General features: G+C 43.1%; 1 protein-coding gene across 1 annotated transcript in view; it reads left to right on the top strand.

The window, feature by feature from the left end:
* Nucleotides 1–20,098, top strand: part of LOC147712645 (cytochrome P450 2A13-like) — a 581,712-nt gene that overhangs the window by 284,741 nt on the left and 276,873 nt on the right. The window contains exon 3 of the mRNA XM_086923338.1: nucleotides 9,724–9,873. Coding sequence (XP_086779464.1) covers nucleotides 9,724–9,873 — 150 coding nt within the window. The remainder of the gene's footprint in view (nucleotides 1–9,723; nucleotides 9,874–20,098) is intronic.

Raw genomic sequence — 20,098 nt, 5'->3', positions numbered from 1 at the left:
GGCGAAAATGGTCTTGATAATACGCCCTTGTTAATTCCCATAGAAGCCCATGGTCTGGTATTGACATGGGAATTAACAAGGGCGTATTATCAAGCCCAGACGCGGCCCGTGGAGGGAGTTGCGGTTGGACAGGCGGGGCGGGGGCGGGGCAGGGTGGGGGGTGATAAACAACGCAATCTGGATGATTGTAGGTAAGTAAACAATTAAATTAATAAAACAAATTTCGGGCCATATTATCAACAACATAAAACGATACATTATCGCTGGTTTTATCGGCAGGAAACTGCCAATAAAGCGGCGATAATGGCCTTGATAATATGCCCTTGTGAATTCCCATAGCAGCCCAGGTTAACACCATAAACTGGGCTGCTATGGGAGTTTACAAGGGCCTATTATCAAGCCCATTATTGCCGCTTTATCAGCAGTTTCCTGCAGATAAAACCGGCAATAATGTATCTCCTTATGTTGTTGATAATATGTCCCTTCGTTCTGTGCCCTGCATCGCATTTTGCGATGCAGGGCGCGCTACGAAATTTGGGGCATGTTATCAAGGACCGGTGTTAAAATTATTGCAGTTTTATCGTATTCGTAGCGTATGCTGTGAATGATTAGCAGTAGAAACTATGGTGCGATTACTCTCTCTCTGTCAAATCAGAGCACAGGGTACGCTATGAGAATAGTTAGAAGTGGTCACTTATTGGAGATCCGATTCAGCTGTGTGGCTTATTGTGCGATGTTAGAAGGCATCGCTTACATGATTACGGTAACTGAGCATGTGGTTTGCTATAAAAAAGTTGTGTTTACTCCTCTGTATGGGAAGCTGGATGTTTCCATCTGGCCGTCGATTCCGACCTTGAAAGAAGAGTCAACCAAATGAGCCGTATAAGAGCACTATTGTCTCAAAAAGAGGTCACTCTTACATCTGCTAGAGAAATATTTGTCCTTCATGAAGCAAACACCCGCACAGAAGTGAATGCTTTATTAAATACAGACGTGCCCCAGAATCTTAGGGAGTTAATTTAGACTATCTTTAATGGGTCCTCGAGAAGGGGGTTAGCTTACTTTTTTAAAGTTATAAGCATTGGCCTTGTGACTTCTGTAAAAACTATATTTGGTGTCTTATCGGTGTTTTTTCATTAGATTTTTTCCAGCATCTTTGGTGAATTGTGCTTAATGCTCACACTACTTGCCGGTGTGCTTGTATTAATTTGTTTACTTAAATATTGATGCACATCTTGCAGCAGACGACAATATTTCTCTGTTGTTGTTGCTGGTCCGCAACCGAATGATTAGTTACTATGGAGCGCTGCCTTTTGCAACATTGAGTACAGCTTATGGATTATCGTTTCGATTCTCCTTTTCCACGTGCGTTCAACCTGCCTTCCATTGCCCGAGCTGCAATTTCAACTGGGCACTGGATTTGTGACTCTGCAGTACAGTGTCTCCCAACGCAGATTATGACCAGCTGATGAGCCCCTTAGTGGTTCATGACTTGCTCTGTTCTGGCGGCAGGATTATGGCTTTAGCAGCGACACATGGAATAATGGGACGTTGGAATGTTTTTGCAGCGGCGCATGACTTCTTGGCACGCAGTTACATTGAAGATGACCCGAGTTTTCCTCCGATGGTGATAGAGGCTCCGGTCATTGAGGAACATGTATGTTCATTCCCACTATTAAATTAGATGGCTGAAATATTTTCAGATGAGAACAATGACTTCTTGTTGGAGGCTGTTGCTACATACTGTGCTTATACACTGGTGGAAGAAGACTGTTTGATTTCTGACTCTGCTTTGTAGGCTTGGAGTCTGCTTTCGTAATTTGCTCACGTTTACATTATGTGCTTTGGTCAAGGGAACTATGTTAAGTTAGCATGGGTTTATTAGAAGCTTAAACTCCATTTTTGTTTTCCTGCTCTGGTTTGTACACAACACGCACTTGCAATATTGTTTAGAGAAGGCTGAGTATTTTGATTCATATGAGAATAATTTGATATACTCTGAAAAATATATAGAATAATATATAGAATGAGATGCACACCTATTGTAATCCTGAATTTAACGTGTTTTAAACATTTTGATTTTTGCCAGCATGCAACACCTGCTTCGCGCTTCATCTCGTTGCGCTGTAACGTGACTAAACCCAAAGAAAGGAACCCATTTCAGTTCGGTCAGGCTGCACAGCCAATTTGAATCCGATGAAACAAATTAAATTGTTCACAACTATTTTCTTCTTAATTTCACCATACTTGTCATCCATGTTATCTCTTATGTTCAATCCATTTTATCCAAATCGCGCTTGTCATCTGAATTCACAAAAACACAGGAGTGTGGAATGGGTTTTGCATGCCATGAATTTAATTCAGTCACCCAATGCATTTCGGGAAGTATATTTCTCTTCGTCAGGGGCATCTACAAATAAAAGTCCATGTTTTATAATTTGACTTGCTTCATTTGTCCAATAAAAATGTATATTAATGAGAAACAAAACTCATCATGTTTAAAGTACGATCTTCGTTGCTAAAACGTATTGCAAATGGCTTCCTTTCTTTGGGTTTAATAATTTCATATACTACATTTGTAGACTGTTTCACTACTTTAGTGTGTTTAGTGAGAGCATGAAACATCAAGGTTATGTTGGATACTGTGTGTGTTATTCGGAATGATGTTCGCATGTTTGAGCCATAAGAGATATGCAGCTGTGGCATCTCTTATACTTGCGTGTTTAGTAATGAAGTGTGCAGGCATGATTACACACAGTTTGAGAACATTCGTATTGACTGTTTGTGTGGAACTCAATGTGATCCACTACTGCTGAGTAACAGAGGTATGGGTCTGCCTTTGTAGTCGTATGTGATCTTCTGTAGTTATAAACTAACCTGCTAAGTAGGGAGGGTGAAATTCAGGTATATTTTAAATCTGTTTCCCTTTTGCATTATAGGATGCTTTCGCTCTTTGTATTTTATGGAATAGTAACAATGCTGACAACTTTGTTTCTGATAATATGTTTGCTTGTATTATGTAAGGTACTGGGCATGAGATTACGGTGTTAGAAATAAACATTTCAAAGTTGCAGGTGTGTTTATTAAGTGCTTGTTTTGGACTTGTGTAAGAATGTAACAAAAGAGTGCTCTTGTTTTCTACCTTTCCTAAGGTAACCTAAGTCGCATGTTGTGGGTTGACTAATAATTGGTGTTTTTGCTATAGGAGGAAGAACCAATGAGTCACTGATTGTTAGTCTGTTAGGGGGTTTGCTTACTAAGGTGGGGTTTGGAACACCATAATTCACTGAGGTCGTAAGTCTATATGCACAGTTGTGTGTAGGAGCAGAATCACTGCAACAGTAGTTACAACAAAAAGGCTCGATAAAGTGCCTTGAGTTTGAATCAAAATATGAAATTGAAGAATAATTGATAAGTGCAGCCAAGAAAGGGAGCAAGTGTGCAAATGTCATAGTGCTTTAGGTCCATAGGGCCTGTAGTTTGAATTTGAATTAAAGAAGAATGATTGATAACCCTAGCCAAGAAACGGAGCAAGTAGGTGTGTGTATGTGTGGATGATGTGTTGATTGAGCAGAAGGTGAAGATGGTGAAACATAAGAAAGGCTGCAGACATGCAAACTTTGTACTTCTTTGTAAGGGAAGTGCCTGTTTAGTTTTCCTGTGCAAAATCACCTGTACTACTCAATATGTAGTATACATAATTCAATGTGATTGTGATCAAATGTACATAGGAAGTACAATCTGTGCCCTAAAGAAAAGAATGCTCGAGCACATAAGAGCTGTCAAGAATAGAGATATGACATACGCTACAGCGAAACACATGCTCGAATGCCAAGGTGGTGATTGGAAGAAAATGTGTTTCTTTGGAATAGACAATATGGAACCAAATGAAAGACTGGGTGATCGAAAACTCAAATTACACCAGCTAGAATCTAAGTACATTATTCGCATGAAAACCAAGACCCCGAAAGGGATGAACCTTGATGAGGAACTCTTTGTACAATTGTAAATAACCACCTGCATATGCATAAACTATTGTTGAGCTAATGGATTGACACAAGGTCGATGATATTAATGTGTAACAAATATGGTTTAAAAACTTATAGGTACTATACCTAAAAGATATTTAATTACAAAGTAAATGACACAGCAAATCGGCTCACATACCACTGCACCAATGTTCTATATATCATAACTGATATAAATTGGTACTATACCTATAATTAAAACTTAAATGAAATGGCGATGATAGTGCAGTTGTATCACAATAATGTGTTCTAATCATGTTAAACAATTATGTTGATTCATGTCACATAAGGTGTCACTTTGTGAGAAACATGTATAGGAACTACTGATCCCAGAATTCCATGGGACGGTTTTTGAATCGCATACCCTTTAAAAACAGAGGCAGAAGTAGTGCCACCCACCGTGAGAAAGGGCGTGTGCCCGAAACACGTCGGTGTGACAGACTTATTGTGGGAGTTTGCTGAATAAACAAGTTATCTACAATTCCTGAGTGCGGCGCTTCATTTTTGCATTAAAAAAATATATATACATATATATGTATATATATATATATATATATATTCACTGAGAAAAACATAGGTTTCAGGCACATTATAGTTAGGAATTAGCATTTAAAAAACCTTAGAAATTCACTGAAAAAAACCATAGGTTTCAGGCAAGTTATAGTTAGGAATTAGCATTTAAAAAACCTTAGAAATTCACTGAAAAACCATGGGTTTCACCCATGTTATAGTTAGCTGGACATTTCTCTCATACAAAACCATTGAAATTCCTGCTTTATAGTTAGTTCAGCTAACTATAACTCACGCGCCCTCAATGCACTCCGGATGATGTCACATATTACATCACTCATGACATCACTGATGACATCTCAAATGACATCACTGATGACATTATCCTTGTGAAAGAGTGGGAGACCTCCTCTCAGCATAATATAACCTTTGATACACACATTGAAAAATAGAAACTAAAAATTTCAAAACAATGGAGATACCAATACCAGTTACAAAAACCTGTTCAGTAATTCCAACAACTACATACACATCCACTCATTCATCAACAGTTCTATATAGTCACACATACATGTACTCACTCATCATATGTACTCATACACCTATACATCCTGTTACACATAATACTCATCCATATAGTTACTCACACACATACTCACACATGCAAATAAACTATCAAACATCCATTTACTTGCATATATAGCTATACACACACCACTACACTCACTTCTATGCTTAAAATGACTTTTCAGGGTCAGTGCTGGGCTAAAAGATGCAGCACTCGGTTCTCTCCTGACAACAGGTGAGTAAATAGGAATTTGTAGTTCGTCTGATTTTTAGAGGAATATTTGTACAATGGTGAAGGAAGGGGGCGGGGCCTGTGGTGACATGTGTGCAAACACGCCCTGTGGCACGTTTTAAGTTGGGGAATTAATTCCTTTTCAATGCTGCGGTCCCCTGGGGGCCAACTAGCCCACCAAGTACCTCCAGTATGCCCCAGGGAACTGCATTGCGAAGAGATATTCAGAGGCCACGCCCCTTTTTACAACACTCTGCAACACAGCTCCATGGTGCTTACTGGAGGTACCTGGTGGGCTAGTTAACTCCTAGGGGAGCTCTGGATTGAAGAGGAATTAATTTCTCAACTTAAAACACACCACAGGGCGTGTTTGCACACATATCACCTTAGGCCCCGCCTCCTACCTTCACCACTGTGCAAACACGCCCCGTGGCATGTTTCAAGTTGGGGGATTAGGTCCCCTTGAATACTGAGGTCCCCTGGCAGCCAACTAGTCCAACAGGTACCTCCATTATGCGCCAGGGAGCTGCGTTGCAGAAAGGTGTTCTGAGGCCACACCCCTTTTTACACCTCTGCAACGCAGCTCTGTAGCACTTACTGGAGGTACCTGGTGGGCTAAAGTTCATTCCCCCTCTGCAAATGCGTTAGGGGGCACGTTTGCAGAGTGGTGCAAGGAGGGGGCGGGGACTAGGGATGATCGCGTCTTAAAAAAAATAATAATAATAATTAAAAGGGAGACTGTGTGGCCCCCCTTCTTTTATTTTTACTTTTTTTGGGCCCTGGGGACCCCATCCCCCAGGGCCTGAACCCCAAATACACATTTTTGCAAATTTTTTATGGCAAGTGGGAAGCCTGGCCCCCCTCCCGTAGCCAATTCTAGACCCCGGGGACACCAACCCCTAGGGCATGGCCAACTCATTTAATTATTTTTTATGCAGGGGGTGCATAGCCCCCTCCTCAGGCCACTTCAAGGCCCAGGGGACCCCATCCCCCGGGGCGGCCTTTTTAAAAAAAAAATCTTTTTAATGGGGAGGGGGGCCACATGGCCCCCCTCCCGGGCCACTGGTAGCCCTTGGGACCCCATCCCCTGGGGCTGGCCCTCACCATTGGGGACCGAGGGGGGTCCCAATCCCCCCATGGTCCCGCAGGCTCCCCGCCTCCTGCGGGAGCCGGCATTGCTTTTCCATATGGGGAGCAGCTAACATTCTGCTCCCTATATGGAAAAGCAATCTGCTTTGCTTCATTGGAGCAAGATTAGGTTTCCCTACTCTCGCTTCATTGAAGCAAAGCTGTTTGCAATGGCAAACAGCTTCCCCATCCCTGGGTCAGCAGTGACCCAGGGATGGGCACCCCAGGACACTGCCGGCCCTGGGGGGTGGCGGTCCCCAAGGCCATCGAGGGCTCCTGGAGGGGAGCCACATGCCCCCTCCGAATTTTTTGTGAAGCCTCGAGGGTGGCGGTCCCCGGGGCGCCTGAGAGCCCCACCACCCATTTCAAAATTGCCCCGGTGCTGCGGGGGGGCCAAGAGCCCCCCTCATACATTATAATTGAGCCAGGGCCGATCTCAGCTTCCGGGTCTGCCGCCTCTAACCCCTGAGCCACACTTCTCCACTATATATATAGTGGAGAAGTGTGGCTCAGGGGTTAGAGGCGGCAGACCCGGAAGCTGAGATCGGCCCTGGACCAGGGTTCAATTCCCCACCTTGGCAGGTCTTGGGCTAAAAATTCCACGGACTCGATAATTCTCGCTCCGGTGCCTTCTCGACTCACGGGTTCACACTCTGCGACTCTGGGCAATAGCTTGCCTAATCTCCACAATGGCCCCTCGCGGCGGGATGCCTGGCTTTCTCCTTGTGGATACCCTGCCGGGGCTATCTCACAGGGGAATACCAGGACGGGTTCCCTAAGCAAGCGCCGGGAAACCCACTGTGGGTAGCTGCGCGCTATATAAGCTCAAATACATTTACATTGACATATATATATATATATATATATATATATATATATATATATATGTATATATATATATGTGATCAAGGGCAGTTCCTGCCCGAAACGCGTCATGCCTACCTTAACTGCCAATGGATAATAAACCTTTGCTGTGAACACTCTGAAAGCCGTGTGGTGGTCCGTACTTTTCTGTGGTTACAGCCTGGGAAGCAGAAATTAACCCATATATATATATATATATATATATATATATATATACATATATATATATTATTGTCCACCAAGCACAGCAGCCGTGAGCAAGGCGAGAGTCATCGCCGAAACGCGTTGGGTTTTGTTCCATACTTGCCGTGTATTGTATGCTGGAACTGCGAATGGAGAATTAAATCTTTTGAGCACACGCACTGTTTCATGGTTTCCTTGAACTAACTGGTTTGGAGTGCATTTGCACAGCGGCTGCTGTGCTTGGTGGACAATAATATATACAGGGCGACCTCCGCCCCTGGATTGCACCGCAGTTTGAAGGTCCCGGTGTAAACGGAGGAAGTGGGTCGATTTACATATATATATATATGTACAAAAAACACTGGTTCCTGTGGAATGATATACTATGAGGTTATGATACATAAGCACAATCGTAAAATAGAGGGTTAGATAATGGCAGAGCGCAAAGGAAGTACTAACACACCGATTCCAGTGTAGTATATTTTATGGATTTTTTAAACTATAAAGTTCAGAGTAAACATTATACATCAAAAAAACATTTGAGCATAGTGTCCCAAGTGACAAAGGGAACCTAAATCTATATGCCAATGCAAATATTATATACAAGGTTTCCAGTTTGTACAAGTCGACCATTATCAAAATAATTCCATGTGAACAGCCGCTATATACAATGATATGTGCTGGGAAAATGGTTTGGTTCTTCTGTTTGTCGACGGCGTTTTGACCCTCAAAACAATGTGGGGTTTCATCAGGACTATTGATGAAGGGACATCTGAATTTATGATTGCGCAGCCTTGTAAAAATGGTGTGCCACATGTGAAGAATAGAGGAAAAGGGTTTACTCACATGAGGACCCGTCCAGGTACTCAGTGTGAGGACAGGCTGTCAATCCAATGGGGGTATGTAGGTAGGCCAGAGAGGCTCAATTAATTTTACGCCACAGCCGTAGAATTGTAGAATCCCTTTGTGGATTAACAGTGACAATGCACTGGGAGTTTCTCTCCGTAGACGATTATAACAGGGGGACATCGCTCCGCGTGTAGATTCAGAAAAAGCTGCATCAGTCAGCTTGATCGGGTACTATGACAATTAATTATCTGACGGTACAGCACAGAGTGGTTCCACGGCTCAATTGCTAGAAAAATAATGAATTAGATTGGTGCATGTGTTACATATACATTGCCTTCGAAATAGTAACAGGGTGAATACGAATATCTCACTTTTGATATGCTACATAGATATTTTTTACAATACATTTTTTTTAAACAAAACGTACCTATCATTCTAAAGAGTAGTTTTGAGGTTACTCTGTCCCAAATTGTAAATCCCTAATTGGCATCAAGTTTTCTTTCAGTTATCCGTTCATGATAGGTACCAGACAGGTGCATCTTTAAAGTAATAAGTATTCTGTCTTGAAAGTTAGTTTTGTGAGTACAAAACTGTATTAAATATCTCTAAGGAGAGTGAATATGCACTGTTGTGAACCCTCCAGTCATATGGCATGATCTGGTTGACATGATATGGTTTTGCCAACTTGAGCATTACATGGCAATGTCTGCCTTAGCGATATCTTAGAATGTTACAGCCAATGTAGGTATTCCAGTTGTCATTGAGACTATGATAATTTGCTTTAACACCATCAGTGCTGCAGCAATTCCCCTCCTGTGCTGAGAACCTTTGAATACCATTGTTCATGACGAGCTCAGCTCGTCGTGAGTACACGACCAGTGTACTGCATGACGAGCTGTGACATTGTTTTCTGGTAGTGTCTCCCACTTCCACATATACAGCTCCTTCATATGCACATATAGAGAAAACACTACTGATGATGGCAAAACACTCTCTATTAAATTGGTGTATGGATTTTTTGAGAAGTCTATTCACATTTTTGTTTCATAACTGCATGTCTAGAGACAGCGTTGGAGCTAATATTTATGGAAAGTGTTTTAGAAAAGTACTTTTTTGTGTCTATTTGTACAACTGCATGGGACCTAACAAAGACAGAAAGCACAACTTTTAGTGTTTATTAAAATGGTGATATTAACTTATTAGCCATATGTTTTTGTTCATGTGAAAGAAATAACTGGGTTTATTAAGCTATCAAAATGGCCCTCTGTCTTCGTAAAGGTAGCAGCCATGATCCATAGGGACCTTGGACTCTGGTAACCTGTCAATCAAAAACTGGTCTTATCCCTTCCTATCTTTCTCCAGATGTTTTCACCTCCAGTGGATCACGATGGAAAGAACTACGCCGGTTTACTATATTGACCCTACGTAAATTTGGAATGAGGAAGAAAAGCATTGAAGAGCTAATACAGGAAGAAGCTCAACATCTCATTGAGGCGATAAGAAATACTAAAGGTTCACATTTTTATGATTAAGAAGGATATACTGTTCAGGAGTAATCAACCAATTGTTATTTTCTCCAAATGTTATGTGTGTGCATTTTAACGTGCAAGTAATTATTGAAGCAGAATCTTTGTACTTATGAAAGAATCACTCAATTTGGCCAATTATGATCTGGCTGTTAATTGTCTGTAGATATGGAAGATCTTGTCTGTAGTGGCCTCAGTTATGTTGGGAAGAGTGGGGACAAATGCATCATCTGCAGATCATTGTTCCATGTATAAAGGGTCTCATCTAGAACTTGGCGGGCAAACCCTCAACCTGCGGGGATGGCTGAGGCGCCGCCTTGTCTGCTCAGTCAAAGCAGATCCATCAAATCTAGAGCTAGTTAATGGTGGAAGACTTTTGAGAAAAGAAATAGTGATGGCTAGTACACCGTGCCTTGGTGGCATTTTGCTAAAACTGGCCTACAAGGGAGCCTGCCCTCATAAAACGAATACCTAATGTCTATGACACACACTAAGTCTTCTTCTAGTATGATGAGCAGACTGTCTTTTTTTCCATGTAGGAGTGGTAAGGTGTGTGTCGTGCTGCCAGACAGAAATAAGAAGACACTGGATCGGAATTTCAGCCATAAATATAGTGGGTCTTTTGATGCCATGTTTCCTGGTGGTTTCCGAACAACAGAACAAAGGCTGTCAGGAAAAATGTCATTGTGACCTTTAAATAAGGAAAAGAGATGTGAGATGTTATGGATAGGACCGTTGCCAGTATTTGGTGTCTGTCTCATTACTTCTCAAATGTAGATCAAAGTCATAATGAGTAACAAACTCGTTAAGAAAATGAAAAACTGTTTTATTCGATGACAGCACGCTGTTAACTGAAGACCATCGTCAGAGCCCGATTTAGAGATAGAGGTTGAGGAAAAACTTTAATTTCTGAAGAAAGAAGTAACTGATAGAGGATCAGCTGTTGGTTTTCACGCCCATTCCTATTCTTTGGTGGGGGAACTTCCACTGGTGCATTCTACTCCCAATTAAGCAGCTTCTTTCTTTGCTCAGTTTGATTTCCTCATACTTCTGAGAGAAAACGAAAGTTCTACTTACTGTTATTGTCAAATACAATTAAATGATATGTATAGCTTTTGTGAATGCATCCGCATAAGCAGTGCCTGCTTGTGGGGGTGGGGCGGTGAGTAAAGATGCAGTGGCGAGACAAGAGCAGCCTACAGAAATGTATGTGTGGCAAACATTTTTCAGAGGATAACAGCAGCAAGATAACTCTGGTGGTTAATGCTCTTGATGGAGAAATCTGTGATTTGTCTAGTCACATTTTTGACTTACCATAAAGTAGCATAGAGGGTTAATGTTCTTGCAACAAAGAAAAGCTCAATTTCTTTGTTATAGAGATATTTTGTTGGTTGCAGTTCATAAGTCACAATACTTCTAATACAGCCCAAGGAATTGTTCTAGAATCTTATAGTTGTTTTTATCTCAATCATTTGTTATTATAAGGTTGTTTCGAAAGGTTATTGCGGGTAGTAAATTCCTTTTAGTATAGACAACCAACCACTGTGTTAAGTTTTAAATCCTGAGTTTGTGAGGCAAGTTTGTTAACATTTTGCACTGGGTTAACACCACAAATGTGACGCAAACCCAGCACACTTTTATGAGTTTATGTTAGACAGTAGCTCTAAGGAAATGCGAAGAAGCGAGTAGTGCTACTTTTGTCAAGGGAGCAAACTATGGGTGGTAAATAGACATTCCCATGCAAACATCCATAGAGTTCGACCTTAATCCCTATCTATTGACATTGGTAAAAAGGAATTTATGTTAAAAAAAGACACCTCAATAAGGTAGGCGTAATGTTGGAAAAAGTTTTCTTTCTCCAGCCCATATGTGCTGAAGTGTACAGCACTCATGCAAAGTGGTAAAAGTGGTAAATCTCATCAAAGCACAGCATTTTGTACTGGAAGGGTACCATGTGTGATGCAAAGCACTCTGACACCCTACGTTGGGATAATTCACGAAATAAAAGAAATAAAATCTATGTGTGATAGAGGCGTAAGAGAGGTGAGCGGCACGTTGAGGGAGTCGGTGGAGGAAGGAAGTCATCGGGGCACCAACAGAGTTGTCACCGGGATCAACCAAAGCTAAAGCCTACTGCTGCTACTACTAATAAGAATTAGAAATAGAATAAGAATAATTTGCATAGCTATTTAGTGTTTGATACAAAACGTTTCCATTCCATTCCATGAGGCTCTAAATAACAGTTTTTATTATTACTGATAAATGGTCCTCAATTGACAACCGCAGGAGAAAGAAAGGCAAAGTTTGGTCCCTTTGCCATTCCAACCTGTGACCTGCAGAATGAATGCAGACAACAGCAGGGCCATATTTTTCTGTTATGGTCCGGGGACACCTGGGATGTTGAAGCAGAAAGGACAACGCCCCAATATCTGACAAAATGGAGCAGTTTTTGCAAGTATATCGCCTTTTCAACATTATTCAGAGTAAAGAGCAGAGTTCTACATGGATTGCTAATTGTCTACAACAGTAAGAATTCATTAAATATTCCGGCTGATTAGAATAACATCGCTATTTACACAATTACCTCCTACAACACTAATCCCTCCAAGGGTTTAAATGTGAATTATTTTACTATAGCAGCAATTTTTATTTTATAATTAGAGCTCACGAAAATAACACCTTCTGTGACACTTACATGTGCTTTAAATGTGAAAAAAGTTCAGGTACTCACTAGCCTTACTTACTGGAGGAGAAACAGTGAGGGGTACAAGGAGTTAAGGGCAAAGACTTCAATGAGTAATATACAAATACGTAATTTCTAGGTGCCCATGCTAATTTCTGCTTCTCCGCATGTGGACTTGTGTTTTTTTCCTTGAATGTTAAAAAAAAAAAAAAAAAACATTCTGGTACTCTCTTTTAATTTCCCTTCTTTCACACAAGAGCTTCTACACCCTTAATTCTTGATATACCCGTCTGCTAGACCCTACCCTTCCGCATCAGAGACGGTTCACTGCAAGGTATGTCTAATGTCTACCACCTTCCTGTTCTCAATGTAGAAACCCGATTGCTAAATTGTAAATGGCATATATTTAAGCCCACTCACACAATATTTAATTTATGAAACAATAAGTACTGGGACCCAAAGATTTGCTCAGCTGTGCCTGCCCAGCTCTACGAACATCGGTGGAGCGGTTACCAGAGTGGCATGTCTTGATTCCCCCTTATGCATCTACCTTCCACCACCACTCACTCTCTGCCCTTTTATCTCATTATTGCTGGCTCTTTTTCATCCGTGCTTCCTCCAGTTTTCACGGTTTTACTGTCTTTCTCATCCTCTATCTTTCAACCTCTGTGTTTTTCTTTTTGTTGCTCTGGGTGAAAGTATGAAGAGGAAAAACAAGTGCTGGTCACCAAAAATAAGTACTGGTGCGAGCACTTGCAGCAACAGGTTCAAGTTTATCAATGCACCCACACAATGATAGAAGGGTGTATCTTCCAAGAGTTAATCTTACTGTAATAGGGTTAATCACTATGGAAATTAAAAAAGGGCCAAGAAATATTTGTGTTAACTTAGATCTGTTTATAGAACATGTTCGTTTTGTAGGCTTCGTTGATTTGTAGGCTTAAAGAGAGAAACATGTAAAGAAGTGTGTATCGCCCAAGAGTGAACCTCACTGTAATAGGTTTAATCAATATGGAAATTGAAAAAGGGCCAAGAAATGTAGATATTTTTCTAAAAATGTTCACCGTTTTCATGGGTGTAGGTAACTTGCGTAAGGTAGGGAAATAAGCCATCTTTGTGAATGCATCTTTGCTGACCATGATGTTATAAATCAGAAGGAGTTAAATGCACCATCCAATTGGTGGAGATTGTTTCCGAAGCTTTGGATCATATTTCCGGATTCAACAAGATTCCAGATTTCTTTTGAGTCGGCATCTCATTTTGAGTGCAAACTTCAAAGGAGTCTATATACTTTTTGTTGGCCAACACACTTTTCTTCTGTTGTTTAATGGTTTTTGTGACCAGCAATTCTGAAGTCATAAAAAAAGTCGTTATTTGTATTTAAATTGTGTTACAGTGTGCATAAAAATGACATAATATGCATTAACATTGAAATTACTGGATAATATATTGACGTACCAGTACTTAAATGGCCAATATATTTATTACTTCAGTAATTCTTCAGGGCCAATGCTTTCGTGGAGTGGCAATTTAAATGCACAGTGGAGTCCAAGCGCACCTTGGGGATCTACCAACATTTATAGACATATCCTTGTTAACTATAACAAAACTAGCTCATGATGAGCAAGTCCACTGTTCAAGGCGAATTTCAGTATCATATTCTCTGTATATTGAGGGTGTGCCAGGAAGGGGTGGATGGAGAATTAGGCCAGATGCAAAGCACGGAGAGAGAGGAAAAAAGTCATGGAACACAATGGATGAGCTCTGGACTAGGCCTCAATCCATACTCTGTATGTTCCCCGATTCATTGGAGGATTGCCTACACTACTCGGGGTCCCCCACCTTCTCCATCAATTTAAGCATGTATGTCTCCCATTCCGTGGGAACCCCAGTCTCACCCTGTCAACACACAGAATGGGACATGGGATCTGCTTCTGCCATGGCATACTTATTCTTCTATACACAGCTCAGCTCAGCTCTGCTCAAGGGGGGAGTAGCAGCCTTCCAGGACATCGCTATCTGGCACTTGAATAAGATCATACAAACTTTCCCCAGTTTCAAATATTCTTCAGTTTGTTCTGTCTCCTTTTTTTATCCCCAGTAGGCATAGCAAGGAGTCCGGGATTAGTCGAACATCAATTATCTCTGAGACAAGGTCCACCATCCACACGCACACCATATGCAAAAGGTTTGTGTCCAGGTGTCCACAGCATAGGCATGCCAGAGTTGAATAATAAATCAACAAAAGGTGCCTGTGGGTCTAAGATAATCCTGTCTAAGGCATGAAATCAACAAGTATTACACTATGAGGGAGAGAGAAAAACTCTCATATGTGAGTATGGCACAATAGGATGTCTCTAGGGCATGAAGTGTACCCATCATTTACCGTCCGATACCGCCCTTGTCATCATCTGGGTCTCCTCACACCAAGGAGAATATGATTGTAGACACTATGTTTGGAAATGGGTACCAATAGACCAGTGATATTGGATGAGTGTGGGGGTATCTGAACAAATATGTAAAGGTAAATGATTTGCAGTTCGTGAGGAAGTAGTGAGAAAGAGGTGATGTGTATTAGATGATGTGAATAAAATTGGAGAGATAAGAGGGAAAAATAATTTTATTGATGTCCCTCTGTCTTCCAATATTAAAAAACATAGCAGAAAATTAAGCAGGTTTAACAAATATCTGCTAGTAAGAACTAGAGGTCAACATGTTTCAGCAGTCATGGAACTGGGATTGTCCGCTGCCTTCTTCAGGGCCAATTACTCGCTACTGCAAAGGAATATTATAAAGGTGCAAATGAAAGAAAATATAAGTTTTACAACCATGTCACCTGGAGACCCTAGGTGCATAGGGTATATCCTCCGTATTACTGGATAGTGTCCAGAAGCAGAAGAAGTCATGCCAAAGTGGTCAGGAAACAAAGAGAAAAAAGAGAAAACGTCGGTGTCATGTATTTCATAACATCAACAAACAGCAAAAGAGGCTGATAGTTCCAAATATGTCAGGAAATATACATGTTGGCCCCATGTGTACAGGAATCACATGTACTCGCTTACCAATTAGTTAGGAGGAATAGGTTTTGCCTCACCTGGCAACGGCTCAGGTAAGTTTGAGAACCGCTCTAGTAAAATCAAATGAGGAGGACGGTGACAGATTGTAGAGTCACCACTCAAAACCTCATCTACGCACAGTACATCCACACACACATATGGTATTTGTGCACAGAAAAGTAATCGTAGCAGACATATTAGCAGTCAACACAGTCTGGCATTACCTGAATAGTGTACATTTTTCAGGTTTCATTTGGACTGTTAGAATAATATGTATCACTGTAAATTTGCACGAGAGAACAATAAAGTTTTTGATTCAGGCTGCCAGCTATGAGGAATCAAAAAACACAACGTAAGCCTAGTGACTCTCAGTATAATAAAATGTATAAAAGACTGCACACAGCAAGAGTTTCTAGTAAGTCTTATGATATATGCAGTCTTAATTTGTCGGATGTTAAAAAATACGGGTCTGAACAGACATATCCCTGGGCAGCTTTCATCGCCTCTCACCGCCGAGGGTGTCAATACGAGTAAACCAATGTTTTACAAGGATCAGAAAAGGTGTTTGTACAGCTGTCTTTACAAACGGCGCGGGCATGCACAAGTCTGAAGCACTGACCCGGGCAAAGAAAGGAAAAGGCAGCGTAATCCTCTGTGACCACACACACTCTCTCTCACTCACCTATCCGTCGGTACTCCGAGTATCCCTCTGAGCCGATTCGCTGAGGTGAGGAGTGTAGAGCAGGCGTCATCTTTATTTCGGGATCTGACGTACACACGTGTCACGTGGGTGCATTGATAGCGTCCCAAAGCAGGGAAAGTAGGGAAATGTAGTTGTTAATTCGGCATATTACTTAGAAATGAGATCGCCAGAATAATCGTATCCTTACATGTGTTTAAGCTACATCTATATGCTAAATAAGTAAGAGCAAATGGGCAAGCTCGTATTTAGAAAGAACATAAACAACTCATATTTGGAAATACGACGGTCAGACTTCAAAGAACATTATCTACTCATATTAGAAGAGTGGTGACAGACGTGTAATGGTGTCACCATGTCAGGATACATGAAGTCTTGCAGGATAGTGGAATGTATTAGTCACGTTTGTAGCGCACAATTTTTGCCACTCTGGTCACACAATCCAGTGTGTGCTCGTCATACGTGGGTGTGTTCGATCACGTAAGCCAAGGGGAGGTGTAAAAACAGAATATGGGGTGGTGGTTAATGTTGTTCTGTATGCACTTTCCTACGCACAGCTATATACCGGATGCAACATCATGACTACCAGAATGTTAGGTCTAATTTAACGTACTTAAAAACAGTAAAAACGAGGCATGCAGCATATAAAGCAACAAGTTCAAATAGAACATAACGCGGTACTGAGCCACTAGATTGCCATCTGGACATGTAATTCTGCCAGTTTTCTCCAACTCGTGTGGTTTTAGCACACAAATTATGATGATAAGAATCAGTGAGGGTTGTAATTTAGAATTACTACATGCATTTGTGTACTGTGTGCATCTAAATGGCAAGGGGTAGAGTGTCCGCAACCAGGTATTCTCATTTATATGAGGGTACACTAAAGCCTGGTGTACTAGTGTTACAGACCTGATATAAAGGAGTTCATCTAGACTCATATATCAGAGGCTATGAACCTGTGATATGATGGCAAAATACTATATCACAGCGACATCCACAGAATATCCTTGTTTAGAGCCTCTTTGTCTATGTTAATTCTGTACACCCACTTCTGTTCTTTTGCAAATAGATACTTGCCAATATCAGTTACATGGTCAGGGATAAGAGGTTGTTCCACTACGGTCCATGTAAAATCTGTCGGGCCATGACCAGCCTCAAAAATATGGCTCGTTAAACGAGTAGCCTGTTTTTTACATCGAATCGTACTCTTGTGTTCAGAGATTTGAAGTTTAATTTTTCTTGTTGGCATACCAACATATCTCAGTTGGCAGGGGCATGTTATCAGATAAATCAACCTCTTGCTATTGCAATTGGAGAATCTTTTCTGCTGCCAAGGGCGGTTAGTCCCAATGTCTATACTCACAGATTTGTCGGTTTGTGGGCATGCCACACACGTACCACAGGGATGGTGACCCTCCACTGCCGGTAAATCCCATAGGGTACCGACAGCGCGAGGCATTTTACTCTTTGGTCTCGTGTGTACCAATTTATCTTTCAGATTAGGGCCCCGTTTGAAAGCAAACAGTGGTGGTGGTAAGGTATCTGTACCAGTATTCAAGATGGACCAATATCTCCTATCAATCAATCAATCAGCAGAATTTGTAAAGAGCGCTACTCACCCGTAAGGGTCTCAAGGTGCTGAGGGGGGGTTGCTACTGCTCAAACAGCCAGGTCTTGAGTTGTTTCCTGAAGGAGAGATGGTCCTGGGCCAGCCGTAGGTGTGTGGGGAGGGAGTTCCATGTCTTCGCTGCCAGGTAGGAGAAGGAACTTCCTCCGATGGTGGATTTCCGAAAACGTGGGACAGAGGCGAGGGTGAGGCTGGCAGATCGGAGCTGGCGGGTGGGTGTGTAGAATGTGAGGCGGCTGTTGAGGTACTTCGGGCCCATGTCGTGGAGATCCTTGTGAGCGTAGGTGAGGAGTCTGAACGTGATCCTCTTGTTGACGGGGAGCCAGTGAAGATCTTTCAGGTGGGCAGTGATGTGGCTGTTGCAGGGGATGTCCAGGATGAGTTGTGATGAGGTGTTCTGGATGCACTGGAGCCTCTTCTGAAGTTTGGCTGTGGTTCCAGCATATAGGGTGTTCCCGTAGTCCAGGCGGCTGGTGATGAGGGCCTGGGTGACCGTCTTCCTGGTTTCGGTGGGGATCCATCGGAAGATCTTTCGGAGCATGCGCAGGGTGTTGAAGCAGGACGATGAGATGGCGTTGACTCGCTTGGTCATTGTGAGGGAGGAGTCCAGGATGAAGCCCAGGTTGCCTGCATGGTCCATTGGCTTGGGTGCGCTGCACAGGGCAGGGGGCCACCAGGAGTCCTCCCAGGTGGACGGAGATGGTCCGAGGATGAGGACTTCCGTCTTGTCTGAGTTCAGTTTCAGACGGCTGATCTTCATCCATTCCGCGACGTCTTTCATTCCTTCCTAGAGGCTGGCTTTGGTGGTGGCGGGGTCGTTGGTGAAGGAGAGGATCAGCTGGGTGTCGTCGGCGTAGGAGATGATGTTAAGGTTGTGCTGGCATGCGATGGCAGCAAGAGGGCTCATGTAGACGTTGAAGAGGGTGGGGCTGAGTGAGGATCCTTGCGGGACTCCTCAGATGACTTCGGTGGCCGCGGATCAGAACGGGGGGAGGCGGATTCTCTGGGTTCTTCCGGCGAGGAACGAGATGATCCACTCCAGTGCCGCTCCTTGGATTCCGGTGTTGCTGAGGCGCTGTATCACGGTGTGGTGGCAGACGGTGTCGAAGGCTGCTGAGAGGTCCAAGAGGATGAGGGCAGCCGTTTCCCCGTTGTCGAGCAGGGACCTGATGTCGTCGGTGCTGTGGTTTGCTCGAAGCCGGACTGTGAGGGGTCGAGGGATCCGTTGGTCTTGAGGAAGGCGGAGAGTTGTCTGTTGACGGTCTTCTTGATGACTTTGGCTGGGAAGGGGAGGAGCGGGATGGGGCGGAAGTTCTTCAGGTCGGTGGGGTCCGCGGTTGGTTTCTTGAGTAGGGCGCTCAGCTCAGCATGTTTCCAGCTCTCCGGGAGGGTGGCGGCTGCGAAGGAGCTGTTGATGATGTTCCGGAGTTGGGGTGCGATGATGGAGTCGGCTTTGTTGAAGATGTGGTGTGGGCAGGGGTCGGTGGGGGAGCCGGAGTGGATGGTGTTCATCATGCGGGTGGTGTCTTCAATGCTGACAGGGGTCAGCATTGCAGAGGGGGGTGTTGGGGGCGCTGGTTCGGTGGTTGGGTGCCTGGTCAGTGCGCCAAAGCTGTTGTGTATGTCAGCGATCTTGCTGTGAAAGAACGAGGCGAGTGAGTCGCAGAGGTCTTGCGAGGGTCTGATGTCGTTTTTGCAGGCGCTGGGGTTGGAGAGCTCTTTGATGATGCTGACGAGTTCCTTGCTGTTGTGGGTGTTGTTGTCCAGTCGTTCTTTGAATGTTGTCTTCTTGGTGGAGCGGGTCAGCTGGTGGTGTTTGCGGGTGGCGTTCTTGAGGGCTGTCATGTTCTCTGCTGTCTGGTCATGGTGCCAGGCTTTCTCGAGGTTGCAGCAGATTTTCTTGGAATTTTTGAGGTTGTCGGTGAACCATGAAGCTTTCCTGCTGCGGGTCTGCTGGGTGGATTCTTCAGTGGTGCAAGTTCATTGGCGCAGTCGGTGAGCCACTGTGTGAGGTTGTGGGCTGCTTCGTCAGGGTCCGTCGTTTTGGTGGGCGGGTTCTGGCCGAGGGGGGTGGTGAGCTGGTCGGCGGTGATTTTGCTCCAGCTCCTACGGGGAGCCTGTTGTGGGTGGTGGTGGGTCATGGTT

Source organism: Lissotriton vulgaris, chromosome 5, assembly GCF_964263255.1.
Source record: "Lissotriton vulgaris chromosome 5, aLisVul1.2, whole genome shotgun sequence".
Classification (NCBI taxonomy): domain Eukaryota; kingdom Metazoa; phylum Chordata; class Amphibia; order Caudata; family Salamandridae; genus Lissotriton; species Lissotriton vulgaris.
Note: the sequence above shows the minus strand (reverse complement) of the source record. Positions and strands in the feature narration are given on the sequence as shown.